Source organism: Oncorhynchus clarkii, chromosome 7 (assembly GCF_045791955.1).
Source record: "Oncorhynchus clarkii lewisi isolate Uvic-CL-2024 chromosome 7, UVic_Ocla_1.0, whole genome shotgun sequence".
NCBI classification, from domain to species: domain Eukaryota; kingdom Metazoa; phylum Chordata; class Actinopteri; order Salmoniformes; family Salmonidae; genus Oncorhynchus; species Oncorhynchus clarkii.
In genome coordinates, this window is record NC_092153.1 from 37,901,084 (window position 1) to 37,916,150 (window position 15,067).

General features: G+C 43.2%; 1 protein-coding gene across 1 annotated transcript in view; it reads right to left on the reverse strand.

The window, feature by feature from the left end:
- The window catches only part of LOC139413252 (neuron navigator 1-like), a 132,537-nt gene that overhangs the window by 105,050 nt on the left and 12,420 nt on the right, over window positions 1-15,067 (reverse strand). Inside the window, exons 2-3 of the mRNA XM_071160400.1 lie at window positions 1,676-2,544; window positions 1,368-1,456 (exon numbers count right to left, since the gene is read on the reverse strand). Of these exons, the coding sequence (XP_071016501.1) occupies window positions 1,368-1,456; window positions 1,676-2,517 (931 nt within the window). The 5' untranslated portion in view covers window positions 2,518-2,544. The remainder of the gene's footprint in view (window positions 1-1,367; window positions 1,457-1,675; window positions 2,545-15,067) is intronic.

Here is a 15,067-nt window from a genome sequence, read left to right on the forward strand (position 1 = left end):
GACAAAAAGAAATACCCAGAAAGCCTGCTCCGATAACCATCTACAGCAGGAGGACTATATTTGGTACCAAAACCCCTGTGTCTGCAGATTTATGTAACACCTAAGCCTTAATCCTAGTGGTGTAGGACATGGGCAGTAAAACCCACAGACATACAGTATCTTCAATAAATTGGCAAAAAGAAAAGGATGTCCAAGAGATGTTGTGGCGAAATCTGCGCGGAGCCTTCACCGTGCACTGCCACTTTAAGAGCGCATGAGCAGTAAGGAAGGAGAAAATAAAGAGAGCTCGTTCAGCTCTTTGGGGAGGGGCTCTTTGGTGGCGCGACAGTTTGATTGTGTGTGCTGTGCTGCAGAAGTTTTGTTTGTTTTCAGCGTGTGTAGTTTATAGAGTGTTTAACTCAATCATCGGTGTAATTGCGCTAGGTCGTGGTTGTTTTCGTTTGGGACCGCGCCCGTTATGGATCGCATGGATTAGTAGCAACATTGTTGCGAAGTTTTAACATACAAACCATCGGACAGTCAGACAGTACACCTGCACGCCTGAAGACCACAGCTAAGATCTCTCTTGTTCTCTTTCTCTTTTTCTCTTCCCTCTATCGTTCCAGTGCTTTTTACCCTGCAACAGACTCTCTATTTTTCCAATGCACTTCCCATTGAAGTTCATTAGAGCTGGACTATTATTGCCCTGCCAGAAGTATTTGGACATTTCAGTTAAAAGGGAGGTTGCTTGCAAATTGTGTATTGTTATGTGAACTGTATTGAGATGTACTAATGACATGTGGCCGAGAAGACTGGACATTTTTAAGGCCTTTGTTGTGTCGATGAACACGCCCCACATTCATACCCTCTGCACTCATCCACTAGAAAATAATACAGATTATTGCAAATCCTATGTTGATGACTGGGTTCATTCTTGTATGAAGTTGCTGTTGAATTGCTCTGCCATTATTAGTATTAGTATTATTGTATGAGGTATTCTTGTTGGGGTTACCCCTGTGCTGTGATGTGGGTTTTATATGGTGTGTATTCTCTTTTCTCTCCACTGGCTATCTGGTAAACAGGCTACACTCTAGGCAGTCTCTTCTGCTGATGTGTGTGGGTCTGGTAGTGGTTCTCTCTATTCTACTCTTTTCCTTTCGGCATGGTTAATACCTGCCTGGCGCCCGAACAAAAGCTTTCTTTACCCCTCTCTAATAAATACCGCTACAATGTTTTAGCGGAAGTTGAATTTACTTAACAAAACCCGTTTTGTTTTTAAATAATTTATTCTTGGTTGGATTCCAAGTGTGGCAGAATACTTTACCTAATTGGCCTACCGTAATGTAATGTGACTGGGGCAAGTCATGCAGTGAATGAATGTGACTCACCCAGGTCATCACAGCACACCTCCATGGAGTCAGAGGAGCAGTCACTCAGGTCCTCCAGAGAAGAGGTATCACCATCCTGGGCCTGCAACCTACACACACAGCATGACCGTCACTTCACAGAATGATACAACATCATGCACAGGCAATACGCCTAATTATATGACTTGAATTGAATTGATATGCAGAACAAATACATGTTCTCTGATCATGTTTTCTGTCTAGAATGTATTCCAGGACATACAGCCAGTGAGTGTACAGTAGAGTAACGGTGATGTTATCCGTCTAAAAATGTGCAACACTGCCATCACCTGAACGTGAAAGGTGCCACAGTGGCCATGTTGACTTGGGCTGGCTCAATCCCTCGGCGTGGCACACTGACTGTCTGACTGCCATCACCACCACCCTGGCTCTGATGGGACTCTCTGGGTTTGTTGGTGGACATATCTCTCTCAGACATGCCCATGCCTTGGCTGGAGAGCTTTCCTGGTTCCCTACGCTCCTGGCATGTATGGGTGGTCGTCAACACAGAGGTGATCAGGTTCCCGTTCCCTGCTTTAGTGTGGGAGAATCTACCCCGACTTTGGCCTGAGTGGACATTACCACCAGAGAGCTTGCACAAGGCATCCTGTGCGTCTCCATTGTCATCCAGACTTCTGGGGCAAACCTCGCCTGAGGCCCAGTTCCTGTTGGCGTTTCTCCTGACGTGAAGTTCTCGCAAAGCCTTCTGGGATAGCGCGCTGCTGCTGCGGAGGTCAAGGGTGTCCTTGGAGCGTGGTGGTGGAGCTTGCCTCTTGGGGACCTGGGGGCTGCTGTAGGCTGACCGGCTGCCTGTGCCTCTCTCTGGGGCATAGGAGGCTCTGGAGGGGGGACAAGGGGAACAGATACCACCCCTCTGCTGCAGCAGGTGGCTCTTCAAAGCTGCACCTCTTTGCAGCTCATTTGAAAAGGTGGAGGAGGAGGAGGAGGAGGAGGGATGCGTTTTGGCGCTGAGCTGAAACTGTGCTGTGGAGTTATGGAGGCCGCCGCCCCCTTGGTGTTTGGGGTCCAGTCTGGAGAGGGGGATCATGCTCCGGGGTAGGGGGATACCAGAAACCAGACCTGAGCCTGGTTGGGCCTGGGACATGTTCTTAATGTTCACACCGCCGCTCATGGTCAATGAATATCACTGGGACAGTTTCTGAAAGAAAAAGAATAAATAAATGACACACCGCTCTCCATATTTCATATTTACACCTTTTCTCAATTGTCTACAACAATTTTATGGAACAATTGTTGTGGATTTTCAAAACAGAGTCCACAAGACACAAAACTCTGTGGGTTTTTCGCGTTTCGAAAATGTAGCTACCTTCTCAAAACATAAATACATCGACATATACCGTCAAAATTGCTAATATAAATGAGCACGACTTCCTGCAAAAACATTCACTCAACCATACTTATCTTTTGAGTCCAAACAGACAAAACAGAAAGTTAGTCTGTCTTTTAAAATCTTAGTAGATCAATGCATTTTCTTTGCAGTCACTAAATCATGATGATCAAAATTAGGAGTACAACTTTACAAAAGTGCAGAATTATGGGAAATTACTCTCCTTTTTATGTATATTTGACCGAACAATATCATACACGTCAAATATTATTCCTGATAAACAATTTTTTATAAAAAAAAAAATTATCACATTGGGTGGAGGATTCTGTCATCAGTACCATCTCAATCCAATTCCATGTAATCAGTGCAAAGGCTGGTTTGCTCACAGTTTTGTAGACTTTCCATTGGAGCACAGAAACACAATCCACAATAGAAAAAAGGAAAGGTGAATACAAAGGAGGAACACAACTGAAATGAATGTACAGGCCTCAATTCACACCAAAGCAAAGCTCTATAGTGTAAGTTCAAAATGTTGGCAACAATGACTGAGTAGTAATCCAAAGTTACTTAGAAGGAACCCAACGTCGTTCCCTGCATGTCCACAGTATTGTAAAACATATTGTAGACATTCCCCTTTGCCTTTAACTTTCCATATATTGTACATGGTGTGGCACTGATGGGGTGATTAAGTAGTATTTACTTATTGCCGAAAACGGTGTGCAACACAACTGCACACATTTCTCTTGCAATGTTTTAATATTCTGTGAACAAAACACTATACAGTGGATTTTTGTATTAACTGATGACATCTGTTTAATTTTTTTTGAAAAGGTCTAAGATATTGCAAGTCTGGTACTAAGGCGAGAAAATTATCAGAAGTTCTGTAGGCCTATTTGAGCATTTGATCATTGCTGTTCTGATATAAATAACTTTTCAACACAGATCCAAAAATTGCTTGAATGCGATTGAGAAAAACTGTTAGCGTTCATTTCCATTTGTATAAGACCCAGCAAAAATCATCAAAACTGTTGTCACGTTTCAATTGATTGATTCTAAGTTGTTGCCTTTTTCATGGTCTTTTACTTCCAGACTGGCAAATATCAGTAGCTAGCTTACTGTACACATCATATGGAATCAATCTGAAAGAAATTGAGCATTGTTTTAAAGCTTGATGTGTGTGGTCCTGCTTTGTGGGAGACTAGGGAGAACACACGCATGTGTCTGTCTGAAATAAGAAGTTATACAGTGGATCGTATTCTCTCAATCCGTAGGAGACGGAAGACACGGCATGCTTATTGTAACATTTGTTCCACTGTATACTGGACAACAGATGTGCATACCAGGCTGTCTGTCTGACACAGAGAGAGGGTTACAGTCTATAGATTTACTGTATTTCCCCTTCAAATATCATTTAAACAGAGACTTACGAATGCGTGGGGGTGTGGGTAAGATTGGAGTGTCATGAAAGTCAATTAAAATATATCTTTGTTAGAATGATCTATATCATCAATATTACTTGTTAAGGTTGAAGCAGCTTTGCCACAAACATATTCCAACATGAGGCTCTCCCCTCCAGTGAACTGCATGCTGGGAGAGTCTGTGACCGACTGACACCGTTTGGCACACTTAGCAGGGCCGCCGGCCCTTTAAGGTGGTGCCAGCAGCACCCCACCCCAACGTCTGCTCTGGTCCCTTGGACATGCTCCACCACTCCTCCTCCCTGGGCTTAGCAAACCATGGCCTCCCCATCAACACCCAGCCCCTATCTACCACCCTCATATCACAACAAACCAGCACCAGCTATCTGTACCGTGGGGTACTTGTTGACGTGGTGTGCTACAGCTGCACATTAGATTGCCAGAGGCAATCACTTCTAAGATACTCAGTGAAGTATATAATTGGACATGTAGATGTTTTATCCCTATTTACCTCCCTTGCACAACACATGGCACCGTGTCTCTGTTCCAGATTAACCACTCAGTAATCACTGGAGTGGAGATAAACAGAACAGGGCCAAGTTTCCCGACGGGTGGAATTTAGGCTTATGAGTGTTCTAACGATGCATCTTTCATACAACAGCCGAAGATGTAACATGCATTTCCCTAAAACACCTCGCCGAGAGAACGTTCGCTAGGTGCGTCCATTGAGGCATGTGTTGATACGGATCGGATCGAAAGAAGGATAGCACTGCTCCCGGATCAGCGTTCTCCCTTTCCAATTTTACCTTAACATTAGAATTATTCCACAATCCTGACGACGGAACAGCTCATATACACACACACTATATATACAAAAGTATGTGGACACCACTTCAAATTAGTCGATTCGGCTATTTTAGCCACACCCGTTGCTGACAGGTGTATAAAATTGAGCACATAGCCATGCAATCTTCATAGACAAACATTGTCAGTAGAATGGCCTTACTGAAGCCCTCATCGACTTTCAACGTGGCACCATGATAGGATGCCAACTTTTCAACAAGTAAGTTAGTCAAATTTCTGCCCTTCTAGAGCTGCACCGGTCAACTGTAAGTGCTGTTATTGTGAAGTGGAAACGTCTAGGAGCAGCAACGGCTTAGCCACAAAGTGGTAGTCCACACAAGCTCACAGAACGAGTGCTGAAGCACGTAGCGCATAAAAATCTTCTGTCCTCGATTGCAACACTCACTACCTGGTTCCAAACTGACTCTGGAAGCAATGTCAGCACAACACTGTTCATCGGGAGCTTCCTGAGTTCCAGCGAAAGGAAATCTTTACGCTACAGCGTACAATGACATTCTAGACGATTCTGTGCTTCCAACTTTGTGGGAATAGTTTGGGGATGGCCCTTTTTATTATTATATTTTTTTACCATAATTTATTAACAGGGCAAGTCAGTTAAGAACAAATTCGTATTTTCAATGACAGCCTAGGAACAGTGGGTTAACTGCTTTGTTCAGGGGCAGAATGACAGATTTTTACCTTGTCAGCTCGGGGATTCGATCTTGCAACCTTTCGGTTACTAGTCCAACCCTCGAACTACTAGGCTACCTCCTTTTTCAGCATAACAAAGCACCCGTGCACAAAGTGAGGTCCATACAGAAATGGTTTGTCGAGATCGGTGTAGAAGAACTTGACTGGCCTGCACAAAGCCCTGACCTCAACCCCATCAAACACCTTTGGGATTATTTGGAACGCTGACTGCGAGCCTGGCCTATTCGCCCAACATCAGTGCACGACTTCACTAATTCTCTTGTGGCTGAGTGGAAGCAAGTCAACGCAGAAATGTTCCAACATCTAGTGGAAAGCCTTCCCAGAAGAGTGGAGTCTGTTATAGCAGCAAAAGGGGGACCAGCTCCATATTAATTTCCCTGATTTTGGAATGAGATGTTCGACGAGCAGGTCTTTTAGTGTATATAGGCCTTGTAGGAGAGCAGCAGATGTTGCCACATACATGCACGCGCGCTTGCGCACACACACACATACACACACACACACTAATTAAAATGAATCTATTTGGCATTAATGACAGTGGAGTGACACATCTCCTCCTACGAAGGGTAAAAGCAAAGGAGTAAAACAGAGAGTTTACTATTTTAGACATATAGTAGAATTTGTACAATTGTAAAACAGTAATATGAATCTGATCTGAAAATAGCTCAATAGGCTGAAATAGAAAGTACAGTTATTTTCTTACCTAACTGCAGACTTCCTGTTCCACGCCAGCCAGAGTAATTCCTCTAAGTCCTAAGCAGTCCTGCATATGTCAGTGTTCCATACCAACTGCTAACCACTGCAATGGGATAAACCTATAACGCAGTTGAATGCAATTTAAGACCCACGTGTTGCGTTAAAGAGAGTGTGTGGTTCAGAGGATGCTGGACACAAATGAGCCAATGGAAGCACTAAGAACGAGGCTTGAATATATTTTAACAGCCTGTTTATGTTTAATGTATTTTCTTCTGCACTAACCCCCTCCCCTCGCTGTCATTTGCTCTTATTCAATCTCTCTCACACACCCAAATTCCGTACACAACACACACGCACACATACAGTGATTCATATTTTTGTTTGACATCATGTCAAGCTATCCCCTGAGTTCATGGTCCGTCACTGTTTGATTTTGACATTCAGCACAGCTCCTTCCAACGGGCAAACATCAAACCACACAGCCAGCATTACTGCCCCAGCCCAGTAAACATACCAACAATCAGCCTATATTGAACCATCCCACTGGGCACAGATGTCAATTGTACCCAGTGGTAATGTGGAATATCTATTCCACATTGGCTCGACAGAATTTCATTGAAATGATGTGGAAACAATATTGTTTCAACCAGTGTGTGCCAAGTGGGATGGTTTTTAAATATACAAATCAACTTCCAAAATTACTCAATGTTCTCTCTAAAATACACAAGGAAAAATGCAATTTTAATAGCTGGTTGCAGAGAGACCTTAAAATTCAGGGCCTTGTCTTACTACCCAAAGCTGAGGACATTTCGAGGCTAGTTCTGCCTACATCTCTTTATGTTGAACCTAAGACTTGTACTGCTCTTGATGAAGTCGTGTTAAAATTCACATGGAAAAACAAAACAGAATATAAAAAAATACAAAAACTATTATGAGGTGATATTCAGATGAGGGTTGTAAATGTCCTGGATTTCCAAACAGTCATGCAGATCTTGAAGATCAACGGGATTGAAAAGGGTGTAATTAGAAATCACTTCCAATGGTTTAAATTTCCCAATGTGATATTTGAAAAGTGTAGTGGTCTTCATTTTTTGCTCTCTTGTAAATCCAAATGTTTATAAATCTCCCATGAAAGTGGCTAATTTTAATAAACAAGCATCCTGGAAAATTGCTAACTATACACCATCTGACAAAAAAACAAGTCTGCTTTCAACCAGTTGCTTGTAGCTCTTCTTCAGTTCAATAGCTAATCCTATCATTTGAAATGGACCAATACAGGAAACTGACCCAATCTGACCCAATCAGCTTCCCTCAATCGAATTCTACATTACAACCAGTTGATCAAGTGACGTCTGTGGCAGCAGGCTGAACAAAGTTGTCAAACTGTGAATTTCAGTTTCAAGCATAGCTGAGTTTCAAGCAAAGCTGAGTTTTACACCATAATGATGAGTGTGTCACAGCAATTTAAGTCCATTGATAAAATTGGATTAGCAACATCTTCCCCATTGATACTTTCCAGAGTCACACCTAACTGCCCACTAGAGCTGACCACTAGGCGATAGGCGAGCACCACTTCATAATTACATTGTCTACTAGCGTTATATCTTGATCCATTTCCTAAGTTTTGATCAGAGTCCCAGAGACTGGGGGGGGGGGGGATGGGTGCACAAACACATGTATGGACACATAGTCAGACACTGACACACAAACCAACATCCACCCACACACACAAGGCAACACACAGTGACACACATTCGCCCCCACACACAGACAGACAGGTGTGGGGGGGGGTCAGAGGCGGAAGCATCACAACACTGTGTCTCGCCTTACATTTGGCTCAAGGCCCCCAGTGAGAAGACAGTGGTTGAGCGGGGCTGAGACGCTGTATCTCCATGACGGCTCACTGCTCTGCTTTGTCTTTTTCAACATGGCCTCCAGCAGAAAGGCATCAGCTTCCTCTATATCCCTTTCACATCTCTGGCTCGCGATAACCATCGCTCGAGTGATTGGAAAATGAGCTTGTTGGAAAGAGAAGTGCCAGCGGTGTGTTTCACATACTTATCTACCAATTATCATAATTCTGGTCTAAGTGTTACTGTAATAGGATCATTGGCATCTATTGTTCTGCTGTTTAATAATCATGATGCGGATTTACCGATAAAGCTCAATGATGAAACGGGATCTAGAATCGGATTAATATTCCTTATGTTCACTAACCAATAAATAGCTAGGGCTATAATAGGGTTAACACAATGATTCAGTTTGTCTGCCTGCAAACACAGGAAGCGCTTGGAGCACAGTTGTGCATACTTGTGTTGTTGTACTTAACGAAGTTAGCCTTTTTGAGATACAACTTGCATTTCCCAAGAGAGACCGACATTGTTGTATGTACAGTGCATTCGGAAAATATTCAGACCCCTTGACTTTTTCCACATTTTGTTACGTTACAGCCTTACTCAACAATGTATTACAACAACGACAACAAAATATCCTCATTAATCTGCAACACAATGTCCCGTGATGACAAAGCGAAAACAGGTTTTTAGAATTTTGTGAAAATGTATTTAAAAAAAACTCAAAACAGAAATACCTTATTTACATAAGTATTCAGACCCTTTGTTATGAGACTCAAAATTGAGCTCAGGTGCATCCTGTTTCCAAAGATCATCCTTGAGATGGACTCCAACCAAGTTGTACAAACATCTGTGGTAAATTCAATTGATTGTGCATGTCAGAACAAAAACCAACCCTTGAGGTCGAAGGAATTGTCCGTAGAGCACTGAGACAGGATTGTGTTAAGGCGCAGATCTGGGTAAGGGTACCAAAACAATTCTGCAGCATTGAAGGTCCCCAAGAACACAGTGGCCTCCATCATTCTTAAATGGAAGAATTTAGGAACCACCAAGACTCTTCCTAGAGCTTGCCTCCCGGGTGAGTAATCAGGGGAGACGGGCCTTGATCAGGGAGGTGATCAAGAACTCGATGGTCACTCTGACAGAGTTCCAGAGTTCCTCTGTGGAGATGGGAGAACCTTCCAGAAGGACAACCTTCTCTGCAGCACTCAGTCAGGTCTTTATGGTAGAGTGGCCAGACGGAAGCCACTCCTCAGTAAAAGGCACATGACAGCCCGCTTGGAGTTTGCCAAAAGGCACCTAAAGACTGTCAGACCATGAGAAACAATATTCTCTGGTCTGATGAAACCAATTTTGAACTGTTTGGCCTGAATGCCAAATGTCACATCTGGAGGAAACCTGGCACCATCCCTACGGTGAAGCATGCTGGTGGCAGCATCATGCTGTGGGGATGTTTTTCAGCAGCAGGGACTGGGAGACTAGTCAGGATGGAGGGAAAGATGCTACAGAGCAAAGCACAGAGAGATCCTTGATGAAAACATTTTCCAGAGAGCTCAGGACCTCAGACTGGGGTGAAGGTTCACCTTCCAACAGGACAACGACCCTAAGCATACAGCCAAGACAACGCAGGAGTGGCTTTGGGTCAAGTCTCTGAATGTCCTTGATTGGCCCAGCCAGAGCCCGGACTTGAACCTGATCGAACATCTCTGGAGAGACCTGAAAATAGCTGTGCAACAACGCTGCCCATCCAACCTGACAGAGCTTGAGAAGATCTGCAGAGAAGAATGGGAGAAACTCCCTAAATAAAGGTGTGCCACGCTTGTAGCTTCATACCCAGGAATACTTGAGGCTGTAATCGCTGCCAAAGGTGCTTCAACAAAGTACTGAGTAAAATATCTAAATACTTATATAAATGTGATATTTCAGTATTTTTTATTTTAAATACCTTTGCAGAAATGTCTAAAAACCTGTTTTTGCTTGTTCATTATGGGGTACTGTGTGTAGATTGACGAGGAAAAATGTAAATGTAATCCATTTTAGAATAAGGCTGTAACACAACAAAATTTGGAAAAAGTAAAGTGGTCTTAAAACTTTCTGAATGCACTGTGTGTTTATTTAAGCAAATTATTTACAATAGTGTAAAATAGACAAAATTTAAAACAACTCTGTCCGTTCTCTCTGTGCTGTGGATAAGACACAGCAGATGATACATCTAAATCCACAGAGGCGAAAAAGAGACATGCCATGAGACTCAAGACAGGCCAAAGTGTACCACCAGGATCACCCGTCCACAGCTGGGTCCCAGTGTTCCCATCACTGCCACCTAGATGACAGATACTGGGAGACCAGTGTGCCAGCCCTTCCGTTTCCCAGAACAGATCGCTACTAATCCAATTGTGCCTCATTCACTCAAGCTAGTCAAGCTCAGTCCTCAATCCGTCATACATTCTAATACAATTACGGCAGCTATGCAGCAGGCACTCTCCTGAAGGAATGTGTGTGTGTCTGCATGTGTGTGTGTGCGTGCATGCAGACACGCACTTCTAAAGAAGTTTTATTGCTTCTTTAATCAGTACAACAAAATATCAATTAGCCTTTAAAAATGATCAACTTGGAATAGCTCACACAACGTGTCATTGGAACACATGAGTGATGGTTGCTGATAATGGACCTCTGTACGCCTATGCAGATATTCCATTAAAAAATCAGCCATTTCCAGCTACAATAGTCATTTACAAAATGAACAATGTCTACACTGTATTTCTGATCAATTTGATGTTATTTTAATGGACAAAAAATGTGCTTTTCTTTCAAAAGCAAGGACATTTCTAAGTGACCCCAAACTTTTGAAAGGTAGTATAGATTCACTAATATAAACGAGAGCCGCAACAATGCTTCCTGACATGTCATCCATTTTGCTGTTGAAACATTGTCGCCCTGCAACATTCAGCCATATAGAGACACACATGTCTATCTAAGCAGTTATCACAGCTAATTAGTTCACGATTAAAAGGGTTTTAATCCATTTTAAACACTAAATACTGAGTGGAATTCTAAGCTCCCACAGCATATGTTGGATTAGTCCTGGAACTTTGTCTGCCATAGCCACTGCAGGCTTTGGGAGGGTGAGTTAAGAAGGGGAATTTATTCCTTACTAGTCACTTTAAAGGTCTAATCTATCCAGCCCTGGGCCATGGTGATGATATCACTGCCGCCCAGCTGAGCTCATGCTGCAGGGCAGTTTACAGGGCAGCAACACATGTCCAATGATGACACAGACTTTCAAAGGTCTCTCCTACAGAGCGGACATGCAGCCTCAGTCAACTACGTATCCCTCAATCCATTAAGCAAGGAGGGGTAGAGGTGTTATTATTTCAGTTATCTAACTTAAACAGGAATTTAGAGACACCGGTGACCTTGTTCGTTGTCCATTGACTCGTTTTTCCAACATTTACTTTCCACTTAATCACAAACCAGTCTGTTTCAAAAGAAGACTTGCCAAATCCAAAATGGCCAAACATTAAAAGCAGTAGTCAGAGGAGAGAAAGTACACCCTGCCAGTGCCAACCAACCCTGTGACATCCCACAAAAACAAGCAAGACCACTGCAGTCAACATGTTATGTAACTGACACAGTTCTCTATTGAACTCTTACTATTACTGCAGTAATGGATGATGCTGTAGTGCAGTGAGTGCAGTGAGCATGGATGCTGCAGAGAGTGTAGGCGTGGGACCATCGTTCTGTGTTGCTTAGCCTACAGATCTGTATGTGGGCTGACAAGTAGGTCAGTAGAATACAGAATAGTACAACAGTGTTTTAAGGAGAACTGGAGATTGAATACCTGCCCTTCTGCATCTAGTTTACCTTATAAGGTGCAGTGGCAGTGAGATTCAGTTCACGCATATCAAATGTAAACATGTGATCCTCTCTGTGCAGGTAGAGGTGGATGAGACTCTCCCTGGTTGTCCTGAATTGTTGCCTCAGAGTTTCCCTTTGAGCAATGCTACAGTTCATAAGGAGTTTATGCATTCAGTAATCCTACTGTCATGTCTTCCTCTTCATCGCCATGCTGGCAAGATCTCTACCGTCTTGGTCAACTGTCAGACTGCGTTATGGACATATAACATGCCCCACCCGGAGGTGTGCCTTGAGAACTAAGCCGTCTCCTCTGAAGTACATAATAAGATGGCTTGGATGTGATAGAACACACCATTCTTGGAGGAATCCACACACCCGTTCCCAAGCTGCTATCACTTCTGCCACAGATATTTCCATATACTACCATGTTATTATATTGAGGGGTAATGTCTAAGACTAGGTTATACATAAACATCCTTCACTTCACCTCACCACCACAAATTCTCTGATTTGTAACCCAAGCTATTCTAGCTGGTCAATGAGAAGTCGATGGATGTGTTTCAAGTGACCCCTATGCCCTATATAGAGCACTACTTTTGACCAGAGCCCTGGTCAACGGTGGTGCACTACATAGGGTGCCATTTGGGACACTTCCTATGAGAGTTCCATGAAAAACACCACATGCCAAACAGATTGAAGGTTCCAAGGCAAACACGTGTCCAGACTCTGGGTTTGTCAGGGTGGAAAGACTACCACTGGAGCGTGTCTCTGGACCAGACGGCCCAAACCAGAGTCCACATTGGCCCGGACACACAGGGTGTGGCGGTGAGCATCACTGAGACGTGGCAGTCAGAGAGGCTAATGGAGACCTTTGTCCGTTTATACAAATTATACACTTAGTAGCACCTTGTTTGCCGCAAACATTCAGAAACTACATTTTCAGACATGCATAGATGAAGCATACAGTTTAGTTTGCCCTTGAGGGAACATCTTAGAAAGTATACACTGAGTACAAAACATTAGGAACACAGGCTCTTTCCATGCCATAGACTGACCAGGTGAAAGCTATGATCCCTTATTGATGTCACTTGTTAAATCCACTTCAATCAGTGTAGATGAAGGGGAGGAGAAAAGTTAAAGAATGATTTTTAAGCCTCGAGACAATTGAGACATGGATTGTGTATGTGTTCCATTCAAAGGGTGAATAAGGCAAGATAAAAGATTTAAGTGACTGTGAGAAGCATTGAAGTCAACAGGGGCAGCATCGCTGTGGAATGCATTCAACACCCCGTGGATGTCGCAACGAATTGAGGCTGTTCTGGGGTGCAAAAAGGGGTGCAACTCAATATTAGGAAGGTGTTCCTAATGTTTTGTGGATTCAGTTTACGCTTGAAGCAGCATAGCTTGCCTCTGCAATACACTAGATGTTGTGTTACCACAGGTTGCTATTTCAGTCCAGTCCTCCCATAATCACAGTTGACATTGAGATTACTTCAGAAGAAGTGCAGTGAGATGTCTGTGCGTGTGTGTGTGTGTGTGGACGTGTTTAACTATAATAGTAAACAATCCAAAAATTTAACCAATTGGGGACATTTTGTTAGACCCCACAAGGTCAAATGCTATTTGTAGGAGGTTTAGGGTTCATGTTAGAATTAGTTTTAGGGTTAGAATTAGGTTTAGGAACTAGGGTTAGTTTTAGGGTTAGCGTTAGGAGCTAGGGTTAAGGTTAGGGTTATGATACAGGTTAGGTTTAGGGTTAGGGAAAATAAGATTTTGAATGGGACTGAATTGTGTGTCCCCACAAGGTTAGCTGAACAGACTGTGTGCATGGGTGTGGTCTGTTCCACTGGGGATGACATCAACAGCCATTAGTGGTATTCCCTTGCAGCATTCCAGGGCCAGACGCCTCACATCACATGGTATTGAATTATGTGTGTGTAAGGAAAAGGTGAGTCTGAATCATGACAAATGCTCACAACATCCACAGACACGCACACATACACACACCATATGACTACGTATGCTGAACAAAAAATATAAATGCAACATGCAACAATTTCAAAGATTTTACTACGCAACAGTTCATATAAGGAAATCAGTCAAATTAAATAAATTCATTAGTACCTAATCTATGGATTTCACTTGACTGGGATAGAGATATGCATCTGTTGGTCATAGATACCTTAAAAAAAAAAAGGTAGGGGCGTGGCTCAGAAAACCAGTCAGTATCTGGTGTGACCACCATTTGCCTCATGTAGTGCCACACATCTCTTTCACATATAATTAATCAAGCTGTTGATTGTGGAATGTTGTCCCACTCCTCTCCAATGGCTGTGTGAAGTTGCTGGATATTGGAACGCGCTGTCGTACACATCAACCCAGAGCATCCCAAACATGCTCAATGGGTGACGTCTGTGAGTATGCAGGCCATGGAAGGACTGGGACATTTTCAGCTTCCATGAATTGTGTAAAGATCCTTGTAACATGTGGCTGTGCATTATCATGCTAAAACATGAGGTGATAGCGGCGGACGAAAGGCACAATAATGGGCCTCAGGATCTTGTCAGTGTATCTCTGTGCATTCAAATTGCCATCGATAAAATGCAATTGTCTTTGTTGTTCGATGCTTATGCCTGCCCATACCATAACCCCACTGCCACCATGGGGCACTCTGTTCACAACTTTGACATCAGCAAACTGCTTGCCCAAACAACACCATACACGTGGTCTGCGGCTGTGAGGCCGGTTGGATGTACTGCCAAATTCTCAAAAATGATGTCCCCAGTCCACCTGACTGTGCTGCTGCTCCAGTTTCAACTATTCTGCCTTATTATTATTCGACCATGCTGGTCATCTATGAACATTTGAACATCTTGACCATGTTTTGTTATAATCTCCACCCGGCACAGCCAGAAGAGGACTGGCCACCCCACATAGCCTGGTTCCTCTCTAGGT